Source organism: Trachemys scripta, chromosome 1 (genome assembly GCF_013100865.1).
Source record: "Trachemys scripta elegans isolate TJP31775 chromosome 1, CAS_Tse_1.0, whole genome shotgun sequence".
Lineage (NCBI taxonomy): Eukaryota > Metazoa > Chordata > Testudines > Emydidae > Trachemys > Trachemys scripta.
The window spans coordinates 51,183,266-51,202,697 of NC_048298.1; the positions used below are offsets into that span (position 1 = coordinate 51,183,266).

The 19,432-nt window shown below is 38.7% G+C and overlaps 2 protein-coding genes across 3 annotated transcripts; one reads left to right on the forward strand and one right to left on the reverse strand.

Moving 5' to 3' along the window:
• Positions 1–815: 815 nt before the first annotated feature.
• Positions 816–10,706, reverse strand: DNAJB9 (DnaJ heat shock protein family (Hsp40) member B9). The gene is made up of 3 exons (XM_034769393.1): positions 10,574–10,706; positions 4,757–4,984; positions 816–3,285 (listed from the first exon to the last, which is right to left on the reverse strand). Exons 2-3 carry the CDS (start codon positions 4,971–4,973, stop codon positions 2,849–2,851), a joined length of 654 nt encoding a protein of 217 aa, XP_034625284.1. The 5' UTR covers positions 4,974–4,984; positions 10,574–10,706; the 3' UTR covers positions 816–2,848.
• A 56-nt stretch (positions 10,707–10,762) lies between these two features.
• THAP5 (THAP domain containing 5) lies at positions 10,763–18,364 on the forward strand. Of its 2 annotated transcripts, none has more exons than XM_034769416.1 (3): positions 10,763–10,980; positions 12,807–12,996; positions 17,135–18,364. In XM_034769416.1, the coding sequence occupies exons 1-3, from the start codon at positions 10,898–10,900 to the stop codon at positions 18,089–18,091; spliced, it is 1,230 nt and encodes a 409-aa protein (XP_034625307.1). In that variant the 5' UTR covers positions 10,763–10,897; the 3' UTR covers positions 18,092–18,364. The 2 variants fall into 2 exon arrangements, with proteins under 2 accessions (XP_034625307.1, XP_034625297.1); XM_034769406.1 differs by lacking the exon at positions 10,763–10,980 and adding an exon at positions 11,024–11,414.
• The last annotated feature ends 1,068 nt before the right edge of the window (positions 18,365–19,432 follow it).

The window sequence follows — 19,432 nt, forward strand, 5'->3', positions numbered from 1 at the left end:
TGGAACTGAGTAAGCTAAACTAGGCTGTTTTGTTAAAGTGGTATCCACTTGGCATTAGCAACGTCAGTTGTGTGGTTGACTGTTTCACAAAATGACTTTTGAGAGCTGAGGAAAGTGGACATGCTCTAGCGGTTCTCAGCAGCTTGGCGCATCCTCAGAAATTGGAGTCTTAAACCGGGGAAAGGACCTCTGACCTTCAGCTGTTTCCTGGGAAACAGTGCAACAGTTGCTTGCAATTGGCTACTAAACAGGGAGGGTGGATTTGTTGTTGTTGTTGTTGTTTTAAGAGGAGTAAATGAGCTGCCCATTTCAAGTGTACCACATGCAATCAATCAGGATAGTTTTCGTTTGTTTTATTCTGAGGTAGGTGGAGAATTTGGGGGTAAAGGTCTCTCCTTGGCAAGAGGGCTAGGTCAACAGCCAAAAGAAAGAGCTCAGGCCCTGCTAGAGAGAGAAGGAATTTAGTGGAAGCCTAGTTCTGGTAGGGAACTTCAAGCACATGAGAAATCAACAGAACCGGAACTCCTTAGAATGTGGTTTATAAACTATTAGTCTTTCCAATTTAAAATTTAAAAAAAAATAAATAAACAAACTTGTACACCTTCCTTACTAAGATGCATCTTACCTGGATGAGTTTTAGCAGTCTACACTATTAATGAGCTTTCAGAGATATACAACCTGAATATATTTTGCTGGCATGCCCTTCTTATGCCAACATTTAGTGTGTACAATTTTTCTCCAAGGGAAAAGGAGGCTTTTCCCCCAAACAGTACTAATCTTGATGCTGTGGGAAAAAATAATTTACAAGAGCGCACTCAAGTTGTAAATATTTGTTTACTTACATACCCATGTTGTATGAATGACAGGTGCTATTTTTGCTTAAATTTATCCATAGGATTAATATCCATATGGAATGTGTTATGGAAAAAGTGCAGACATTTACATTAACGTACACAACAGAATTAAAATCTACTTGCACAAAAAACAAAAGCACATTTCTTTCTACCATAAGAATATTGCACATTCTGACAAGGTTTCACAAATTACTGGCTTTTTATAAAGACAGAATATGAGGTATTAGTCAATTTATAAATAAAGTAGACAAAGGATGAAAGAGAAAGCACTTAATATAACAAAAATCCTTCCTAGACTTCTAGGTGAGTGAAATTTAACAAAAGACAATATTGACAGTCGTGGGAAGCTTAGCACGATGAGTGAGGATGTAGCTGAGGAATATTAAATGAGAGCTGAAGGGCAAAGTCTCTTCCTTATAATAAAATTAGTCTAGAGCTTTTTAAACAGATGAAACCTATTTAGGACACTGCAACCTAGAGAAGCCTGCACTCAATTTGTTTACTCAATCAACGTAAAAGGTAAGTTTTCACATAAATTAAGTGAAATGTATTTCTAAAAGTTAGTTTAAGTTACAACTGGCAATTCTCAGTTGTGTGTGGCGGCCATCTTACTGAAAAGATGCAGTTTGATACAGCGACTACAGGGAAGTCCAGCCAGTCCTATATTAACACTCAAAGAAAATCTTCAAGGACTGATGTAGAGATCTATTAGGGTGACATTTGAATACTGAGGATTTTCCTTCCAGTTTATATTGACTTATGGACTTCATTGATTGCTGTATAGCAAATGACAACTTTAGTATGATGCCACCACTACAGCAGACTCAAGTTGCCAAATGTTACTAAACAAATACCACAAAGTCTAACTTTCGATTTTGCTGTTTATTCACTTTGAGAAGAGTTTACCTCTCAAGTTGTGGAGCTGGACCAATACTTCTTTTAAATGAAGAAATCTGCAATGTGGAGTTTCCAAATCTATTTACTACAAAAAATGTACTTGATTGACCTACAAGTCACATCAAGCACAGGGATCTAATTTTACTTAGTTTAAAGTTCACTATAGCATCATGAGAATTTAAAAAGTAAAAATTTCACTACTCTATTTTCCAGGGCGAAATAACTGAACAGTAAGTATGTACTGCAATAATACAGGTTCTCATATTTAGTTTTTAGATAGATAAAGTCCAGGATCCTACAAAGACTTACACGTACATAACTTTACACACAAAAGTAGTCCCACTGGAGTCAGACAACTCACATATGTACAGTTATGCTCATGCTAAAGTCTTTACAGGCTTGTGGCCAATGAAAGGACATTTTGAAATACAAACAAACTTCTAAACTCCAGGCAATGGTTCCTTACACTGTTCATTACACAGTTTTAAAGATGTTCTACATTCACATTTCTAGAACTGATCATGCAAGTTAAAATGCAGATGAGCTAAATTTCCACTGCTGTATTGTGTGTTAATTATACACAGTTCCCACGTTGTCTACAGCAGCTAAATACTGCAAGTCTAGTCTATAAGGATAATTTAAAAAAAAAAAAAAGGAAGTTTTAAGTGTAACACTTCATAATAAGTTAGTTTAACTCACGTGGCTATACATGCATCAGTAAGTCAAACATCCTACCAGGGGTATAGACAAAAGTCACATTAAGGTAAGAGTATATTAAAAAAACCTCTTCATGTGTTAAAAGATTGAAATATATTTCAATTTAGTAAACATTTATGTTGTTTTATGATATGGGATTTATTTCCCCACACACACACACCCTTTCTAGACAGATAACGAGGCACTCATCTCCCACTTTGCTGCATGTTGTTTCAGTTGCAAGAATTAGTTTAACTGAATTTCTTTACTGCAATTACATTAAATACTTTAATAGTTTATCAGACAGTTCAGAGAAGAGTTTCTGTTCCATATTAGCAACTAAACAAGAAAATCATCAAGGTGAGGAAACGGGAAGAGAAATATGGAAGAAAAAGGAATCGTTATTGTCCAGAACAGTCTGTGTATGTAGTAACCATGTTTCCTCGGCGCTGAGTGACAGTCCTACAATGCTTGCTAGATCCATGGAATCTGCTATCAGTTCGTACTGTGTGCTGGTGTGCACTGTCAAAGCCACTGAAAGAAAACATTTTTTCCATATCTTCAAACACATCATCAAACAGTCCACCTCCAAAGGAGAAATCTTGGAAAGAACGTCTTTGCCTGCTGTGAGCCTCCCGATGACCCCGGAAGTGATTTTCAAAATGCTTCTTCGACCGTGAGTTTTGGTTTTGACCAAAAAAGTCAAAATCTTTGAACAAGTCATCAAAATTGAAATTAAATGACTGTTGGAATGGGCTTCCATTATTTCCTTGTCCTCCACCATGGCCAAATTGGTCATATTCTTTTCGTTTATTCTCATCCGATAACGTTTCATATGCTGTAGAAGTATTGAAATTAGAAATTAGGTCAGAATTTCATGTACAGTCAGATTTAAATCTTCCTGTCAAAATCACATTCGCTTTTTTCTCAAGCAGAAAGCACATCAGTGATAACAAGCACAGGTGAAAGTGATAACTTCATTATAGGTATAATGAAAGTAAGCCACAACTTCGCTGAACATTCATCCTAAATTAACCACATAAGTGTTCTCATGCAGTAAGTCAAGAAAAAACATATCCTGTAATTTTAACCACCAGGCACTAAAGAACAGCAGTTAAATGGCAATGAAATAAGGGGAAATGTAAAAAGACTTGGCAAGCCAAGCTCTTTCCCCATCTTTTAAATTGTTCAACACCTTCCTATCACAGGAACTCGGTCGTCCTGTGATGGGTTTCAAATACACTTTCCATTTGATAATTATCAAAGCAGTGGGAACAAGCTATGTTGCAGAGGTACTGCAGCACACAACTCTAAACCAAACTGTGCTTAATACATAACAGTAGGGAACCAAGGTTGGTTTACAAACAAACTAGTGGTGCTTCGCATGAACAAGTTGATGATACACGCAATACCCAAATCCAGGTTTATTTAGAATAGGAAATGAAGTTCCGACCTGATCTTTGGCCCAGAACCATAGCTTGTAAAAATGTATGAGTCTGTCAGTATTTCTACTTCACAAGAGAACACTGGACTTGAACATATGTGCCTTGCCTAGTTAGGACATTTTCAACCATATATCTGTTCCTCTATTTGTTAATTTTTTTAAAGGGCTTTCAATACTCTACACAAAGAAAGTTCTAACTCTGCTGTTAGAAAGAAGTGTGACTAGGGCCATTATAATGCATTGTTTTGCCATGACAACGTTCACTAATATACACAAACAAAGAGAAAGAATCAATAACAGCACCTACAGAACATGAAAAGAGGAACTACTGATATCAGTTTCACAGACACCACTGAGAAAAGTGGAGTTGCAATTACATTTTATGGTATTATATATTCATACTGAAAAGGTTATATTTATGACACTGATACTTAAAACCCCCTTTCCGTTATTATTTTGCTCCCTGCCACTCATTTCAATTTTAATAGAATTAGCCACTAGTAAATGCGTGATGAAAGATCCATTTAAAGGCTAAATGTTAAAGTATTTGTTTCTATCTGAAATCATGTTAAAATTCAACTGGGGGGGGGGGGAATCAAAATAGTAATCAGACATATTTTAAGACTAGACACTTCTAGCTACCAACCACAGAAATGAACATTTCTAGTTCTGGTAGACAAAGATACTGTCATAGGTGCCTTTGACCAGGAACACTTTTGTGTCTCTCTTTTAGAACTGACTATGACACACAACCTGCTATATCTAAACTGGTATAATTTTTAGCCCAATAGAAAAGTTAAGAGAGTATAGACAGACATTTTCAAGCCCACAGACTTACACAATTCATAGCCCTCATTTATATTACCTTCTGCAATTTCTCTGAATTTTGCTTCTGCACCAGGACTCTTGTTTTTGTCTGGGTGGTACTTCATGGCCAGTTTGTGAAATGCCTTCTTGATTTGGCGGTCAGATGCATTTTTTGGAACTCCTAAAATGTCATAGTAGCTTTCTCTAGCCAATATTAATTCAGTTATCATTAAAATGCAGAGAGCAAATGTGAAGACAGACTGTGTGGTAGCCATTTCTGAAGCGCCTAGAAAAGACAGACAAATACTTGAATATGAATGGTCACAATTTTTTGCTCTGAAGTTAGGCAGTAACTTAAGACAATTCAATTGCATCTATGCTAATTAAAACAGGTAAGTCTATAATGCTTAAAAGGAGGAACCATGCAACAATTAGAGATGGAACCATGTTTAATTTCACTTTTGCTGGAGAATCTCCCTTCTGCAGAATTTTCAGTACACAGTATGATGGGTTTGGGGATCTCCACACCTCACTGTCACCTGCAACAGAAATGCCGATAGTTTCTTCTTTTGGTCACATTTACACTTGCCTCATCTACCTCCCATAGTCCTGGTCCCAACATTTGGGCTTCACTAACTAGCCACTCTCATTACAAGGCCCAGTATTTGCTTTTTGTATTTTGTCCATCAGCTACATATACTATTTTTAGGAATACTTGTCTGTCACCAGATAGCGAGCAGCAGCATTCAGAAGAAAGTGAAAAGAGCTGTGCCGTGCTAGAGCTACCCAAAGAGGTTGAGAAGGAACTGGCAAGAACCACTGCCTCTATTGAGCAGAAGCCCAAGCAAGTCGTTCTCTTCATATACACTGGGCTGCTACAGGGCCTTGTGCTGACCTCCAAGAAAGAGAAGAGAGTCTTAATTCCAACCCCCACTATCCTAATTTCAAAGGGCCAGTTGAATGGCCTAAGAGGTTACTGTGGTGGAGAAAGAGATCACTAGCCACAGAGTCCCATTACAAAGTGCAGGTTTCTCCTTTCTAGGTGAACAAAAACATGGGATGGACTTGGTATCAATTAAATTTTAACAGCAGTTTTGATAACGAAAAGGTCGACAATAGTCTTGATACAGAGGACTTATAATCAGTATCATTGGGAGTTAGATGTGTAAGCCTCCCATATGCCAATAGTGAACTGAGCTCTTGAAATTCACTCTGGGTTGAAGCTTTCCATAAGACCCAAGACAGCTTTAGAACATAAGATCAAAGTGCACTGGGGAACTTTCAGCATGTAGTATTTGTGAGGATTAAAATAGTTGATTTATCAGGTAGTCGAGAATTGTACAATCTATCAGAGATACTGATAAAAAGTTTGGAGTTAAAAAACAAGCTAGTGCCAGGTTAAGGAAATGTTGACCAATAAATCTGTACACAACACACATCAGTCATTTAAAAAGAAAAGCTTCATGTTAAACAGACAGTACCAATTACAAAACAGGCACATGCAATATTCAGTTAGTCAGCATACTAGGAATCCTTTTGAGAAGAAGCCGAAGTATATAGTACTTGGAAGCTTCTCCTTATTTCAAGGGACATTCAAGATATGTAGCGGGGACGTAGACTGCCCAAAGATAGAGTTGGATTTCATCCAGCCAGCAGAATGCCAGGGGACTGCACTAAGAATACTCAGAAAATAATATATCATCTCAGTGCAGGATTAGGTGAGGGAGTGGACACACTAGTTGCCCTGGAAATCACTGACTGTAACTCAAGACAGGGAAAATGTTGAATCTGAACATGGGTCCAATATATTTCTTGCCTTGATGACAGCTCCATTCTACTTCCCCTGAATAAGTCAGAATTCTGTCTGTATGGCTTTGATGGCTGTCATCGTTTTTGGATCATATGGGCCCTAAAACATTTGCTATGCACAAATTCTGTTTTGTGGATTTCCTTGATTACAAAAGATTTTAAGAAGTGCATATATCCATAAAAAGAAATTCATGGCTAAAGATCAAACCCAATATTTAACTGTAATAAGACAAGACTTTACACATAGCTTTATTTGTAGGTCCATTAGTATTTAAATAAATAGAGGGCTTCCTTTTGGTTTTGAACTTAAAATCAGGCCTAAACAGCCTATTAAAATAGTTTCATCTTTTCAGTGACTACTAATACTGAAAATACATTCAATACTATTTGTATGCTCTGACATCCTACCATCCAATCCTTTGGAGACTAGATATATATATCTAATGCCCTCCTAAACATTTGCTTGGCTGGTAGCATGCCAAGTGTCTGTGTTCTAAGGGCTAGTCTCAAAACGGGACTGTATTTTGATCAGTGTATTTAGATACCAAGTGTACAATTCATTCTGGCATCTCTCTTGCTCAATACCAATTATATTAGTACAAGTACAGGAAGCTTTTAGTCCCTCTTCTTTTTTACATCTATTCTCTTCCCTTTTTCATTAATCTCAAACTTTACCACTTTGACACTGAAAACCATTAATCTGTACATGTTTTTCCACACTTTTACTGTTTCCTGCCTGTTCACCCTTCACAGGTACGGACCTGTGGCTTTTCATCTCAATCCCATAAAATCAGAAATGCTTTTCTTGAGCAAGACAAGCACCCACCTCAGTTAATCCCCAATTTGTCACTACAGTCCATAACCTTGACTTCATCTTGAACCCCAAACTCCATATCCTGTCTATACATATCTTCCTATTACCACTGCAACTACATTGCTCAGATAAACCCTTTTATTCCACTTATGCTGAAACATTTGCCCAATCATCTCTTAACACCTTGATCACTAAAATGCCTTCTTCCACAGACTTCCAAAAATCAGCTTTCCCTAAACCAGCAAGTGTCCAACACTGCTGCACTTCTCACATAAGTAGCCAGAAACAGAAGTGCATCTGGCCCATCTCTAAACATCTCCATGGGCTTCCTCTTCATTCTAGTATCCTTTTCAAAACTGCCCTCCTTATTTAGAAGATTGCCCCATTCTCTCAGAGATAGACTCTATGCACCCCTGCTCATTCTAGCATCTGACTCCTCTGTCCACTCCCACTACTGAAGGGCAGTTAGGCAAGAAATCACTCCTGCACCTCCTAAAAACTGCTACAAACTACCTGTCTCTCTCTCTCTACTCCTGCCTTCAAATCTTTATGCTCTGCCTAAGCTTCTCAACTTCTATTACTTGTATACTGGCATTATTACCAAATACACTCATTTCAATTATTTTAAACTACTCTTTCCTGCAAAACAGTTTTATACTACATACGGTCTATTATCTTGTATAGAATTTTTAAAGCATTTTAATTTGTATATGAAAAATACAATACTGAAGTTGTACCATATTTTAAAAGAAACCCCAGTTCAGAATAAACTGGCTGTTCTTCAGAATGTTTTAGACAAAGTTCCTGAAAACACTATTTCTAACAATACCTTATGCAATGATCAGCTTGTTTCAACATCCCCATGCTATTCAGACTTTATTTACTTTGTTTATTTACACAAAAGCAATGTTGAAAATAGCTAATGTTTAAAAGTATTTTAATTGACAAAAGGCTATCACAAAAGACTAGCAAGTCCTATATATTAGGATAGCTCTAACTATTAATATCTGACAGTATATTTATATCTGTAGTATCTTTACTACAATATGAATTTACTAACATGGCATTATGTTAAATAGATGCATCTTTTTTTTGGCAGCACCAAAATATTTATTTAAATCCAATTTATTAAACTATCATCTGTTAGTATCAGTATCTTTACTATAACAACCATTTTAAAATAAAGAGCATGTCACCATTTATTCTGCTTATCTTTCTTTTCTTTCAGTTTGGAAACTGAAAGAAGACAGATAAGTTTCACTTTCCCTCCCTCATGTACTAGTTATGAAAATGTTGCCATATTCGGCTGAAAACTTTACATGGGAGTGTTGAGAGCTCTAAACTGTTTTAGGTAGGTCTTAAAAAAAAAAAAAAAAAAAAAAAGTGTGTTAAAGGTAACATTTTTTTCTTAATTAAAAAATCCTTATTAGGTTTTAGCTATCAGACACAATCCCTTAAAAACAGTTTTGTGATTCTGAATGAGAATCAGTGGGAGAACCTGACCTCAGTATTTTAGTTCGGCCCATTTGTCAATGAGCCACTAGAGAATTTAAGGTCACAAAATAAGTAGTATTTAAACCTTTGTTGGATAATTAGCTGAATGGTAAGGATTTCAGCAGTATCATTATTCTGGTTATAAATTTTAAATGCGACATTTTCTTTAAAATTAATATTACAGGCCAGCAAGGGAATATTCAGTGCCAATTTTCAATCCATAATTAAAATGTTTGGCCCTTAGTGGCAAATACATAATCCTGAAAGCCTGTTTCTATCGTCTTACTGGGAGCATGTTTATGCATTTCAAGATAACTGAGTAGGAGCTTTATAACAAATAGAATCATAGACACATAAGGCTAGAAGAAACCCTGAGAAGTCATCAACTCCAACTCCCTGCGCTGAGGCATGACCGAGGCAGGACCAAGGAAACGTAGACTACACCTGACTGGTTTTTAATCAAGCCTGTTCTTAAAAACCTCTAATGACGGGGATTCCACAATCTCCTTTGGAAACCTAGTCCAAAATCTTATCTTCCTTTATAGTGAGAAAGATTTTCCCAATATCTAGCCTAAATCTCCTTTGCTGCAGGTTGAGCCTGTCACTTCTTGCCCTACCTTCAGGGGACATGGAAAACAAATAGTTACCATCTCTTATGTTTGTAAAGCACTATCTACATATACAGAAGTCCATGAATAATATACTAATTACATACAATTTTTAATGCACTGACCAAGTGGAACAGCTTGACCTTTTGAGACAGCTCTTACAAACACACCTAACTATTAATACAAGGCTAGAGAAGAACAAAGCTCAATTACAAGGGCATAAAAGGTCTTTTATATAATTCTATCAAGACACTAAGACCTATGTTGTAGAATGTGAAAATGTAAGCAGTGCTGGAGAATGAGATCTTTCCTTCTCTTTACCTGCCATTCTTTTGAAAACTGAAACAAAAAGGAAAGGAATCTGGCAGGTTTAACCCAACACAAAGCCATCCTATTTTGACTTAAATTAAATGTAACTACAATTTAGTGGACATAGAGCTAGTACAAAGTCCTTACAAGTGGAAAAGGCTCTTACTCAACTGCAGTTACCACAGCAAGTTTAAATATAGTAGTCTTGTATCATCATTTGTCTCTCCCATGCCTCAGTTCAACTTTGCTATGGAGTAAGCTAGAATCCTCAGCCATGCTACTAGAAGGAACTTATAAAGACCACTGCAGTTTGTATGTGGTCAATTAATTGCTGACCCCCGAACCAATAACTTTCAGGAAAATGAAATGATGGGGTTTACTATTATTCTGGAGAATTCATCATGGAGACAAGTGACTGAAGTCTGGGAGGGGAGGATATCGCCTATTCCCGCAGCGCACCTTTCTCACAGCCAAATTAAACCTCATTATACTGATTGGACACGAGCGTGTAAAAAAAAAAAAGTTATAAGTGTCCAAATGCCAAGGCAGCAGTGCAGCACCACACAAATACAGACGCCCCCCCATAGAGGAGAGCTCAGCACGTCACACACCCTCCTTTCGGGGGAGAGAATAAAAAGCAAGACCCGAGAACCTGCGATACATCGGAGTGACCTGAAACAAAAACACCCCACGCCAAAGAGCAGAGAAATCCCAACACCCCCCCCCAGGCCCCCCCCCCTTACCCCCCCCCCCGCATCACTGCACCCCTGCACCAGCCCCTCCGCCTCCCTCCCCCAACGCAAAAGCCGGGGCCTTGTCGCCGCCTCACTACTATACTCACCCGCTGCTCCGCGCGCTCTTCTCCCCCTGATCTGGGCAGACGAACACGGCGGCCGTAACTCTAGGGCGAATCCTACACGAAACGCTACGCTATTGGCTACCCTATCTCACGTGACACCCCCGCTTTAGTGCACGTGGAAGGCTGTTGTTAACCCTGGGGAGTCACGTCACTTCCGCTTGATGGGCCGGGTCAGAGGCCTGGGGAAGCGGAAGTGGGGCTGCGGTCGGGGCGAGCGCCCTGTGGCTGCCGGTGTCCCGGCGATCCCCGCGCCCCGCTGCCTGTGTGTATGGTTCCTTCCCCGGGCTGGGTCCTGCAGCGCCCGCTATGCCCCGATACTGCGCCGCGTCCTGCTGCAAGAACCGGGGAGGCCAGAGCGCCAGGGACCAGCGCAAGCTGAGCTTCTACCCGTGAGAGCCAGTCGGCCGGCCGGGGCGGTGGGCTGGGGCGGCCGGGCGGGCTGGGACGCATCGCCGGAGCCCAGGGCTCTCCCACCCTGAGGCAGCAGCGCCAGGGCGCGATCGCAGCCCGTCGGGTTAGGCCCGTCGCCCTGGGAGCGGGGCCTCTCCCTTGCCTGCCTCGCCGGGCGCCCTCCCTCGGGCCCAGGCCGCACCACGCTTTCGCTGGGGGTCTCTAGCGGGGGCGCAGGACGTGCTGTCCATGGGCTCTAGGCCCTGTGCTTCAACCTCCTTATACCCCTGCTGGGGGGGAGGGACCTCGGGCCGGGGGAGCTGCACTACGCCCTTCCCCGATCCAGTTCCCAGCTCCCCTTCCTCAACCCCGCTCTGCTCATTGCCCAGGCCAGCTTGGGGCTTGCTGCGCCTTTGGACAGAGGTTCTGCCTGGTCAGTGTTTAGCTAGGATCGGAAATAAACATTAAACGAAACTAAAGCATTATTAAAAGCGGCTGGGAAGTAGAAGGGGGTTCAGGGAGTGGGTCTGTGTCAGCGTAAGCCCAAGGAGGCTGGGGATCTGGTTGCCCATTGGGATTAAGGCATGATGTGGGCTCTGCAAAAAAGGCTCTAGGCTAGACAGGCCTTCATCAGGTGCCAGGAATATCTGATGAATTTTGCCACTCATCCCAACCCCACATCTGATATCTACAGTACTTTTCACTTCCCCAGGACACCCTGTTATCATTTATACATTAACATGGAATCTTAAGGTTGTGCTTTGAGTGTGAGGGTGATTTGATGTGTATTATAGTTGGCTACATGTCAAAACTAAAGAGATATTTAAGGAGCTGAGAATGCTAACCTTTTTGGTGTCTTGTGGTGTCTTTTTGGTCAAAGATGTGAACTGAGAGGTTGGGCTGAATGATAATGTTATTGTACATGGAAATGCTTCACTTTTTTTTTAAGTGATTGCTCTGATAACATACTGATTTTGCCTAAAAATGTTGGTCTATAAACTTCCAGATGTGGCATGCAGGAAACTGACTCACTAGACGAGTTTCATGGCTTTGCTTACAAGTTTCTGTTTAGCCCTCCACTACATTCTATTTCCCCTGGGGTTTGTATGTCACTTTGCATAACAGTATTTTAAAACTAAATTTTAAACAAATCTTGCCAATGTTTATGCTTCCTTTTCCTTTTCACTTAATTTGAATGATAAAAATTACCCCAGTCAGTTTCCTTTTGTTAGCTTTAGTCTTTCACTTTCTAGATCTCACGTTTCAGGAGAGTGAGACAGAAACACTTTTCTTACTATATTTTATACAATTTTTTTAACCTAAACTAATGAGTGGCTTTTCAAATTTAAAAAAAAACTCAGGAATGTGCTCAAATAGATTAAGAGAAATATAATGAAAACAAAATTAAAGTAATAGGTGGAATCCAGTAATTTGAGAATTGCTTGCTTATTTGTTAAAACAAAATAAGGACCACATCCTCCTACTTTTCTACTGAAGCAAGTATTCCCAGGGACTTCAGTGGAAACTGTTTTTTGAGCAAGGGTTCCTGGATCAGCCCATATTAGATGGTTTTGGGGTCAGGATGTCACCTTTGACATCAGTGAGAGTTTTGCCATTGAGGTCAGTGGAGCCAAGATTTCCCCGCACATGATTATCTAGATGTAAGTTTCATGGTTACCAGATTTAACACTTGTATGCCATGATAATAAGTGCTATATAAAAACCTAGGATAGATTCTTGTGTAAGGGAAGACTTAGGAGTGGGATGAAGAGATTTTTATTTGAAAAAAGTATAAAACTAATTTTGTGCGAATCTTTTAAACCAGGTTTCCACTTCACGATAAAGAAAGACTTGAGAAATGGTTGCGGAATATGAAACGTGACACATGGACTCCCAGTAAGCACCAGCTCCTGTGCAGTGACCATTTTACCCCTGACTCCCTTGATGTGCGATGGGGAATTCGATATTTGAAACATACTGCAATACCAACTATTTTCTCTTTGCCTGATAATCAGGTAATGTGTCACTTTATTATTTAATACAGAGCTGCGTTGGCTGGATATTAGTATAATTTTCAAAACCATACATACAAAGTAATACTCAGAAAACTTTACTTTTGAATATCCAATAGTTTCATACTTTTGATTGAGAGACCCAATCTTGGAAGTATTGCTGTTAGGTAATTTCTGTCCAAATACTAATGTTTCTTTTACACCTACTACTTTGCTTCAAATAGCTAATTTTATTAGGGCCTTCTGATTAACAGTAAATGTATTCATATGGTATAAAAACATTAGCTTTTTAAAATGTTTTTAATTTCAGCATGTGTATGTCTTCCCTTTCTTGACTCTCCTCTCTCTAATGTAAAAATCACGGATCAGGAGTCCAGGCTCAAATTATAAAAATATTGCTATTTTTCATTGCCATGTATTTCATTGGCATATCCCTGCAAAGTAGTTACTGCTTTATACAGCATAATATACCATAATGAGTTATCATCAGCTTCTTCATAAGTTTTTCAGAACTTAAGTATACAAGTATACTCTTGCAGAAATATTATACTCAAATCTTGTTTAGTTAAAATTTTCCAATATGAGTTGCTTTCTCAGGTATTCCTTTTACACACAAGTATAAAAAATGGTCACATCCTGTAAATGGTAATGGGCACAGAATTGTTTTACACTTTGTATGAATAACAACTGGGATCTGCTTTTAAACTAGCCTGAGTAAAAATTGTAAGGACCATCGAGCTTCTATTATCTCATCCCCATGTTGTGTCATGAAGACATTTCCCATACAACTGGCTAGGTAAAGACCCAGTGCCTCACATCTGTTGTAGTATTGTTTAGTATAAATGTTTTGAAGGCGACTACAGGGGTTTACTGCTTTTCTCTGAAGCATCCAGTAGAGAAAAGTGTTGGAGGCAGGGTACAGAGATGGGTATTTAGTCTCCATCGTGACTTAATTTATAAAACTGAAATATGTGTCTATCTAGCTACTTTAACATTGAAAAAGAAAACATTTAACACAGACTTTTGACATTTAAAATATAAAAAATGAATTCCAGAAATAAGTGTAGGTTTCCTTGAATTGCAGGTGAACTTAATGTAAACAAGTTTTCACGCTCTAGGACGAAAACTATGATGAGTTTCTTTAAAATATGGAGAGAAAATCCAGCAGTTCATGACACTAGTAGTAATTTTTTGGGATGATCTAAAAATCTTTATGGAATTAAATTTTTCTCTGTATTACAATAGCTGCTAGAAACCTTAGTCAGGGTCCAGAACCCTGTTGTGCTGGGCACAGTACAACACAAAACAAAAAGATGGTTCTTGCCTCAAATAATTACTGCTTAAACATAAGTTTGTTTCTAAATGTAGAGGTAGTGATTTGCATTCAGCAGAAGCATAACCTTCCTTTTTTTATATCTGTGTTCATAGTCTAATCACGATATCTTTATAGAGGAGATGATACATAGATACCTGATCTATAAAGCTATACGAATACTTTGAGGTGATGCTGCCAAAATTTTAACTACAGTTTCCCTTCTCATTTTCTTCCCAGTCAGCAGTAAATGAAACATTCCCTGGATAAAACTATGTCTTGGGAATCCCCAAAACAAGGAGGGGGAAAGCATATCAATTTTATATTCATCTCTTGTCACTGGCAAAGAAAAAAAACAGTTACTATTTCCACCTCTGTCCAAGGCACTATACCTCTTAATATTGCATGCTTCCTCCTCCCCAGCACCTCATGGAGGCTCATTTCACTGACTGTATTGACAGCTGTTCTGGGGAACGGCAGGATCTATTCATCTTCTCCCTTTCTAGACACTTGCATCATCCCACTTACTGTAGAATCAGAAGGTCAGATCCATAAAGGTGCTTAGGCACTTATGTCCTGACTCCCAGATTTTGTTTTTTTTTAATAGGAGAATCTGTCTGGGGTATAGTGTGCATCTCTCATGAACTCCTAGAGATGCAAGATGATTCTTTAGAACACATCCCAAACTTAACTGTCCTTTTACATGAAAAATGTATGTGAATGGGAAAATAATTAAGATCCTATGTTGCAGAAATGGAGCCCAGATGGTTGCTCATTTCAACACTAGTGATAATTTTACATTGGCATGTGTTTGTTTCTAAAGCTATCATGGCAAAGACAAGGGTTAGGACGTTTTTAATGAAAGCCGAGATTCTCCTTCATAGGACCCAATGCCTAGCTCTACTAACAGGTTTTGGGTAAGCATCCTCTCACTCAGTGTGGCACTAGAACTCTTGAGATGTGTGTTTAGCCTAAGGAAAACATGTATATATGAAGGATATCTCTGCTCCTGTATGGATGCCCACTGCTCAGTCAGTCAAATAGTGATGGGCCTTCATTCCATGCTTTGGAGATGGTGTGTGTTTTGGGTTTTTATCCCTTAAACCATATCCCTTGCTCACATGTTTGAGGTACTGCAGCTACATATTGAGGCTCAGTCTTATGTCTCTATACAAAACAAACAGGGGTTCCTCAAAGCTCTACTTGTGAGTGCTCTACCCAGATGGGATTTGATTTTTTTTTTTTTTTCCCCTCCCTCCCTCCCTCCCTCCCTCCCTCGTCAACCTAGCAGTGGTTCTGGTAGGACTTTAGGTTAGAATTTCAGGAGAATCTGGGTGTTTTCTCAGTTCTCTAAACAGACGCAGCAGGAGCCAGCAATTCAATCAAAGAAGCCCTGTTTCAGCGTCAGGTAGATCAGAGGAAGGGAGATAGCCTGTGTTCTTAAATCTCTAGGACTGACTGAGCATTAGGTACCCACTTTGGAGATGATAGTACTACAGGTAAGGAAACTGCTTTTACTATTTCTATAACTTTTTCAATCCTTTAAATTTTGAAGTGTGTTACAAAACTCAATTGCAATGCAATGGAACCCATGTCCTACTGCTGCACGCCTACTTCCTTCTTATCTATGAAGGACATGGGAAACACTGAACAGCCTGTTTAGTCAACAGTTTGGGTGGTCTGAACTAGGCATATCTTTATGAATGTACACTTTAGAATGACTTGTCTTTTTTCACCACACACCATTTTTACGTCCTGTCCTCACATTCTTATTAATACTTGCTTGTCTTATTTTTATATTTAGTTAGCAAAGTTAAAGTTGCTTACAGGTTTTTTGTCTTGTTTTTATTCTTAGTCTACTGGCCTAACATGACTACAACTTCTACAGCTTGCCCTCTTCAAAATCAAACCTATTGAAAAAATATACCACACAACGTTAGTATATTTTTATATTAATGACCAACATATCAAAAAGCTTATTTAGATTCTAATCCTAAACATGGGGAAGATGTGATTTGTGTAGATGGGGAGAAGAGAGAGTAGCCAGGGAAGGACAAGCCTTAGTAGTGATGATAAAAACAGAAGCAGTATCAATGTAAGGTCTTTCCACTTGTTAACTTACCATGAGTCATAAAAGAAATGTCTCCATCCTTAAGAAGTGTTCAAACTTTCAACACCATGCTTGCTTGTATATTTAAAAATCAATCTGTGTGGACGTGCATGCATACTACATATGCCTGAATGCACACGTACACCCATGTAACCCACTGCAGTTACTTATGCACTGAAGATCTAAGTTTCTTTTCTACCATTGTACTAAATTTCTGTGAAAGTAAAGTTGCTTGGCGGTTGTCTGAAAGAACCATCAGTCCACTGAATTACATTAGGTGGAAAAAACAGGATTTTCTGCTTTGCTGCTTCAGTAATGCAAAAGCAGCATAATCCATCATTAATTTGTATTGAATAACATGTTTGGGCATAGAATAGGAGAAACTAACCAGCTTGTCAGAAAAAGTCAACTTGGTGCTTCTATTGTATGTGTCATCAATTTACATGAAGAATTATAAAACAGTTTCAGGTTTATTAAAGTATTTTACACAGAGTTTTAGACTAATACTTGAGAATGTCTCTGGTGGTATACAAAGTTTAAGGAAAACATTTTATTGGAGATAAATATATGAATTGTTGGCAACTTACTGGTTTAATCTTTGAGCAATACTTTAAAAAAATTGATTATCAAAAAATAGTTACTCAAGAGCACATTACAGAATGAGGAAACTTCTGTGCATTATATGTAGTTATAGTTAAAAGGTGTCATTTCTCCTCCAGGAAAAAGACCCTTCTCAGCACAAGCCACAAGAGATAAAAACAGAGGATGGGGAGGAAATCAGTGTGTGTGTAGAGTCAGATAATGTATCTGCATCGTTTGAGCCTTGTTCACCAAAGAAAAGTGTCACAATTGCAGAAAGGCTAGATGAAAAAACTGAAGCAATTTGCTTATCAACCCTGAGCAAACCTTCACAAAAGAAAGTGCCGTTTCAGAACACAGAAAACTTGCAAGCAGGCACCATAATTCTTAGTTCATCTGAGCAGCATATTCAACAAACACCTGTTTTAATGGCAGAAGCTGTCCAGAACATAGATGCAAGTAATGTTCATACGTCGGTAGAGAATCTTTTAAGTTGTACAGCCACAGTTTTGCAAGTTACAGACCCTGAATACCTGGATTCATCTTTGAAATTTAAAAATGCAGGTGGACCAATTATTGACCATCTAGCTGAGAATCCTAACTCACATATTGCAGTCTGCTCTGTGGAAGTACAGCCGAGTGAAAACACAGTTTTTTTCAGTACAATCACGCGAACTATCGAACAGTTTAATGGAAATGAGGAATCTGTCATTGCTATCATTGTACCTGCTGAGTGTTCTAAAGAGCCTTCGATGGTAAGTAGTTCTTTCATGCCTATTAAACAGGAGTTCATAGACATGGAAGAAATAGAAATTCAAAAATCTGCATATATAAACAATTATGGTGAAACTGAAGTATTACAAACTGAGCATTCATATTGCAGACAAGACCTAGACAGGGATCATCTCTGCCAAAAAATTGCAAAGCTGCATTCTAAGATAACACTCCTTGAAAAACAGGAAAGAAAAACTTTAGGTAGGCTCAAATCCCTGGAAGCTCTTATTGGACAACTAAAACAGGAAAACCTGCTTTCTGAAGAAAAGCTCAAGATTGTAGAAAATTGTTTCACAACATTTGAAGTGACTATGATACAATAAAATCTTTAAAATGAGTGTTCTAACATGACTTGTTTTCAATCTCTTTGATTATCCTTCTATATAAATGATGTATCTTTTTCCATGATACCATATTAATGATAACACAAAAATGCTATATAACAGGTGGTGTTGAAAAAAGTTATGTCCTCCATTCTACCAAAGTCCAGTGATAGACTATTGCCCACAAACATGAATCGTAAATGAGCAGAATAAAAGGAAGGTCTAAAATAAAATGTAAAGTCGTGGAATAAAAATGGGAGGAACTTCCTCAGATTCAAGCTTCTCCAGAATATATGAGCCTTACAGTTCAGCACAACAGTACAAACTGAGCAAAGATCACAGCACTGTGGGGCACATAATAAATAGTGATAGTCAATTTTCCCAGATCACTCTCAAAGGAGTAAGAACAGTTTAGAGTTACTGCTTCTTAAACTGGGAGGTATGAAATATATTGTGTACTGAGGTCATGGTTGCTGTTTATATCCTCATTTAGTATTCATTCGAATAGCTTTTTGTACACGTTAACCTTAATTAAAATTGTGTTTATATTGCCCTCTTCTTCAATAAGAACATTATTTCTAGTTGAACATTAGGGACAACACAGTACAGCTCCCAATTTTCAGGATACTAAAATACACAAAACAATTTAAATAATAGCTTCTGTGCTAGTAAAAGATGAAGTTTTCGATGTTGTTCGGTAAAACAGAAGTTGTCGACTCAAAATACTTTCAACCCTCTAGTCAAATACTAGTATCAGGCCAGATTCTACAACAGTTATCATGCTGATTAGTACCTTAGCTGTACCTTGAAGAAAACAAGACTATATTTGCAGAGTGGATAGTAGTGAGTAAGCCACATTCTGCCACCCTTAATGTGCTGTTCTACCTTAGGCTTGGTCTGCACTACAGAATTAGGTTTCCATAAGGCAACTTACGTTTACCTAACTCTGTAAGTGTCTATGATACAATGTTGCTCCCATTGATATAAGTCACGCCCTACACCAACCTAATAACTCCACCCCCATAGGAGGGTAGCTGGAGGCCACCATGCAGGGAGGAGACAGGGGGTTCCAGCTGTCAGTGCCCCACACAGTTAAATTGGTGAAAGTGTTCCTGGTGAAGACTCTCACCACTGACAAAGGAGACGTAGTGTGGACGTGAATCACCGCAGTAATTACTGCAGTTGCTATACTTCAACCTAACTTAGATCGACTTAATTTTGTAGTGTAGACAAGGCCTTACTTTTCAAGAAATAGTGCTACATAAGATTGGGAACTGGGGGAAATGGAATCCCAATTTACACTAACTGCTATAATTCTGATACATTGCATTTAACTGCTTT

Excerpts from the sequence above, each read along its gene's own strand:
- DNAJB9 (XM_034769393.1), bottom strand. The coding sequence starts at position 4,973 with ATGGCTACCACACAGTCTGTCTTCACATTTGCTCTCTGCATTTTAATG. Across the intron at positions 3,286-4,756 it reads ATTCAGAGAAATTGCAGAAG|CATATGAAACGTTATCGGAT; the intron begins GTAATATAAATG and ends ATACTTCTACAG.
- THAP5 (XM_034769416.1), top strand. The coding sequence starts at position 10,898 with ATGCCCCGATACTGCGCCGCGTCCTGCTGCAAGAACCGGGGAGGCCAG. Across the intron at positions 10,981-12,806 it reads CGCAAGCTGAGCTTCTACCC|GTTTCCACTTCACGATAAAG; the intron begins GTGAGAGCCAGT and ends CTTTTAAACCAG. Across the intron at positions 12,997-17,134 it reads TCTCTTTGCCTGATAATCAG|GAAAAAGACCCTTCTCAGCA; the intron begins GTAATGTGTCAC and ends TTTCTCCTCCAG.